This window comes from Cherax quadricarinatus, chromosome 75 (genome assembly GCF_038502225.1).
Source record: "Cherax quadricarinatus isolate ZL_2023a chromosome 75, ASM3850222v1, whole genome shotgun sequence".
NCBI lineage: Eukaryota > Metazoa > Arthropoda > Malacostraca > Decapoda > Parastacidae > Cherax > Cherax quadricarinatus.
In genome coordinates this window covers 5427387-5432294 of record NC_091366.1, presented here as the reverse complement: position 1 = coordinate 5432294, position 4908 = coordinate 5427387, and the positions used below count along the sequence as shown (strand labels likewise).

Genomic DNA, 4908 nt, shown 5'->3' with positions numbered 1-4908 from the left:
ATATGAATATCTATTCAAATGTATTATACATGTATTTCTGTATTCATATACATCATTCTCATACATACATTTTTATTACAGGTTATAATGAGAGGAAGAGAAGAAGTGGAAAGAAGTGAAGTGGGTTGAGAAGTGGGAGAGGTACATATGAAGCGTGAATATGACAGCCCTGACTCTCAGCTGGGATATACAGTGTGCAGATATACCGCTGTCTAGAGTGCAGGAGTGAGTGCGGGCGCTCCTCACCAAGCTGTCTCTAGCGGGAAGTGGCTGGAGGTAGTGGATGGTCCAGGAGCTGGCGATCTACAGCCATCCGTCTATTCACTGTGTCTTCACTCCAGCACTCAGTGGATGTGTTTTTTTTTCACTCTGAGGTAGCGTGGAGTGCTGGTGCTCCATCTCTTCTACTTAAAGAGTTGACTGAAGTGTTTTCACTCCACCTGACTTTCCACTACGAGTGAAAGTGCTCTTTAAATCCCTTGTATCCACTTTAAGACCGAGTGCAAGTGTACTCAGAGCGCGAGTGCACGTTCCAGAGGTGTGGGTAGACTTGCCGAGGGAGTGGAAATGAGTGCGCACTGCCTTGGCCAGATTAACAGCACTATAAATCACTTCTATGTAAATTTAGAATAGTTGGGGGCCCGAATATATCGCTTGTTTTGAGTTCCTGGGATACGTGTGGGGTTTACATCTTGTGAAAACTGAATGCTGTCTTCTGGGAACGATAGTGCGAAATGTCGTGATTCTTGTGGCGTCGAAAGACGATGGATCGTTTGGAAAAAAGTAAGAGAGATGCATGTTACAGTGGTAAGAGACTTCGCTCTCTGAAGTGCTTGTGTCTGTGTGTAGGATGAGGGAGGTGGGTGCTGGTGAAGCTGACTTGGAGTGATCCGTCAGCCATGCATCCCCCTGGGCCCCTGTTGCAGCTGACACTACTGCTGGCCGCTGCTGTCACTGCCAGCGACTGCCCCTCATTCTGCTCCTGCAAGTGGAAGCATGGCAAGCAGACGGCAGAGTGCCGTCACAAGGGTCTGCACACACTCCCTACAAACATCAACCCCGCTACGCAGGTTCTTGATCTGTCGCATAACAACATTCAGAGACTCCCTCGCCTGGCCTTCACGCAGGAGGGCCTTACTAACCTCCAGAAGGTCTATCTGACCGATTGCAAATTGCAAGAGGTGGACAACGAGGCATTTTGCGAGTTAAGCAACCTGGTGGAGTTGGATTTGAGCGAGAACCTGCTAAAGAAGGTGCCGAGTGAAGCCTTCAGACACACGCCGGAGCTGCGAGAGTTATATTTGCGTAGTAATCCCATACAGCACATCGATGTGGACGCTTTCAACCAGCTCTCCTCCCTAAAAGCACTCGATCTCAGCCAGTGTAACATCAAAACCATCGCGATGCGAGCATTTGACCCCCTAAGGTTACTGGAAAAGCTGAAACTTCACTCTAACAAGTTAACAGAGCTCCAGCCTCGCCTGGTTGACAGTTTACAAAGCCTTCATCTACTGACTGTCTACGAGAACCCTTGGATCTGTGACTGCCGCCTGAGAAAGCTGAGGGAGTGGCTGGTAGTGCGCCGCGTCCCGCACTCCGTCTCACCCGTCTGCGCCAAGCCGTTGCGCATCCAGGGACAGAACTTCGACGAAATAGACGAGAGTGAGTTCGCCTGTCCACCGGAAATCCTACCCACTACCAGGAAGATTGAGGGCACGGCGGGTGAGAATACCACTGTATGGTGCCCAGTGGGCGGCCTGCCCACCCCAGCAGTGTCCTGGCAGGTCAAAGACACACTGGTCCAGAATGGTTCATCAGTGGGTGAGGGCGGTGGTCATGGCTACATATTAAACGAAGCAAGCGAGGAGAGAGGCAGCTTATTACTTGTGGTGGGTGCCAAGAGTCAAGACACTGGACTTATTATACGATGTATTGCCTCCAACGCTGCTGGCACGGCTTCTGCTACATTCGAACTGGCTGTGGCTCACAGAGTGTCCTTAAGATTCTCTGCTGATAAGATTGCCGCTGTCTCTTCTGTTATTGTGGTGGTGGTGGCTATTGTTGTGGGTGTGTGTTCTGTAAGGGCGCGCCGGCGCCGTGCGCACACTCCTTTACCGATAAAGACCGTGACGGTGAACGGAGCGACGGAAACACGCATCGGGAACTTGCCTTACACGCCTTCGGCGTACGTGGGGGGATCTGTCGTGGCCACGACGGATAACCCAGACTTGCTGTGCGAGGCGGACCAGCATTCCGACGGAGAGTGCTGCACTACAGACGAGGGGAGCCAACAATCGACGTGCAGCACGACTCCCAGACACAACGGACAGAGTCGCAGCCACACCGTGTCCCTAGACGGCGATAGGGCGCCCCTGAGCTGCCCCTTCGACTCCGTGTGGGAGCCTGAACGTGTTCACGCCGTTCTAGATTCAGCAGCACCGGAGAACGTGATGCACACGTCATTGCACGGCCCCCTCACACCCACCTGCGACGCCCTTGTGCAACAGCGCCTCATGTCCTCCTCCCAGAGACATCTCAACAACAGATTCTCCTACCTGCCAGACTTCGCTCCCGACTACTCGGAGATCTTCTCCTTTAGTCAAGTAGGTCCTGGTCAGACCTACACCTCCCTCGGTGGACTTCCGGTGCCTCACTATGGCACCATCCCACGCTCCATGAAGATGAGATCGGTCCCCGAAGTCATCCCGGGGGATGGCACCCCCACGTTGATGCGACATCCACGGGCGTGGCACTATGGCTCTGAGGGCTCTCCTGTCGCCTCGCATGAGCAACGGAGGAGTTACGGGGCCACGCTGTACAGCGCAGCGCCCACGCCCGCCAGCGTGCCACCGCCGCAACCCCTGCTAAACCACGGCAACAAGCTGACGCGTATCACCGCAAGGGACTCTCCTGATGAGGGCTATCAGGAGGGCGCTGACGTCTAGCGGGAGCCTCACGCCCCGAAGACCCTGAGGCGTGAGTGAGGCGGCATTACTGACAAATCCCATGTGACGAAAACCCCATCCCGTGTGCCAGGAACTACAAGACGTGTGTCAGAACACATTCCGTGTGTCAGAACCATATACCGTGTGTCAGAAACAGCATTCCGTGTGTCAGAAATCACATTCCGTGTCTCAGAAATCACATTCCTTGTGCCAGAAAAAGACATTCCGTGTACCAGGGTTGGCACCCCATGTTCCCCGAACCACACGGTGATGTGTCTAGAACCACATTCCACGTATCCAGACCCCATCCCGTGTGTCCAAACCGCATCTCGCGGGCCAGGAGCTGTATTCCGCGTGTCCGACAGGGAAAACAGGACAAGAATGGATTTTGCCAGACGCTAAAATAGCAACGAGTGGATTGAAGTCAAGGACTTCAGTTCTAACTGGATACAGAGAACTTCGATGTGGACCTCTCGGTGTAAGGTGTCGCGTTATGTGTACAGCGATGGAACTCTTCCCACACACGGTGTTCCTCGTGTTGATGAACAGCATGCGACCTGGCGTTGAAGAAACATGGTACATTACACTGTGTGCATCGCGGTGGTCCCCCACCTCCCCAGGGTGTTCCTGGTGTTTAGATTCGTGTACAGCCTCAGTGGTGAGGAGAGGAAGTGCGTTTCAGGACACGCTTCGGCCAGGGTAGCTTTTCGCTCTGATTTGACGTGGCTCTACGCAGAGCGAAAGGCTGTGACCCGGTGGAAACGTCGCCCTGCTAGGTGCCTATAATCGCATCGTTTACCTAGCAACCTAGTGAGTGAGAAAGGTGTGAGCATGGCTAATGATTTTGGCCTATAGCCTCACACAGTGTCACCAGCATCACCTGTTTTAGATGAGAGGGGATGCTGTGAGAGTACTGTCATCAGCATCACCTGTCATAGATGATGGGGGATGTTGTGAGAGAGACAGTACTGTCACCAGCATCACCTGTCTCAGATGAGAGGGGATGCTGTGAGAGTACTGTCAGCAGCATCGCCTGTCTCAGATGAGAGGGGATGCTTGAGAGTACTGTCACCAGCATCACCTGTCATAGATGATGGGGGGAGAGAGACAGTACTGTCACCAGCATCACCTGTCTCAGATGAGAGGAGATGCTGTGAGAGTACTGTCACTAGCATCACTTGTCTCAAATGACAGGGGATGCTGTGAGAGAGACAGCACTATCATCAACAACACCCGTCTGAGATGACAGGGGATGCTGTGAGAGAGACAGCACTATCACCCGTCTCGGATGACAGCAGATGCTGTGAGAGATAGCCACCCATCTCAGATCACATCAAACGCCGCAACTGACATTAAAAAAACCCAAACATTTCAAGAGCTTCCAAAGATCTCTGTGGCATAGCAAATGCCTCCACCCCCCTTCCCTTTGTACAGCATCCCTTTCTATACTCTTAACCTCCCCTCTCCCCTCTATCCCCCTCCCCCTTCTCTCCCAGCTCCCCATCAAAAGCATTGTAATCTCGGCCTTATATACATTTTCCATTCCTATTTGCTGTTGTAAAGTGTTTAATGTACCCACAATTTACCCGATATTAATAATAAGTTTAATTTTGTACATTGTTTTTTTAACACCGGTTTAATAAGTAATAATTGTTATATATATATATATATATATATATATATATATATATATATATATATATATATATATATATATATATATATATATATATATATATATATATATATATATATATATATATATATATATATATATATATGCGATAAGATCACAGTAAACAGGTGATTTCAGAATATGCAAAACAACCACTGTGAAAGAATAGAGAAATTCCAAGTGCTTTCGTGACTACTCACATATCAAAGGAAGGCATATAAAGGGTCTAGCCCACACCTCACCATCACATCCCACAACAAAGCAACACCTGACGCGCGACTCATAAGA

At 50.5% G+C, this 4908-nt stretch overlaps 1 protein-coding gene across 1 annotated transcript in view; it reads left to right on the top strand.

Moving 5' to 3' along the window:
• The window catches only part of LOC128691931 (leucine-rich repeat-containing protein 24-like), a 27602-nt gene extending 23074 nt beyond the window's left edge, over positions 1 to 4528 (top strand). The window contains exon 2 of the mRNA XM_070100969.1: positions 82 to 4528. Coding sequence (XP_069957070.1) covers positions 900 to 2945 — 2046 coding nt within the window. The 5' untranslated portion in view covers positions 82 to 899 and the 3' untranslated portion in view covers positions 2946 to 4528. The remainder of the gene's footprint in view (positions 1 to 81) is intronic.
• The last annotated feature ends 380 nt before the right edge of the window (positions 4529 to 4908 follow it).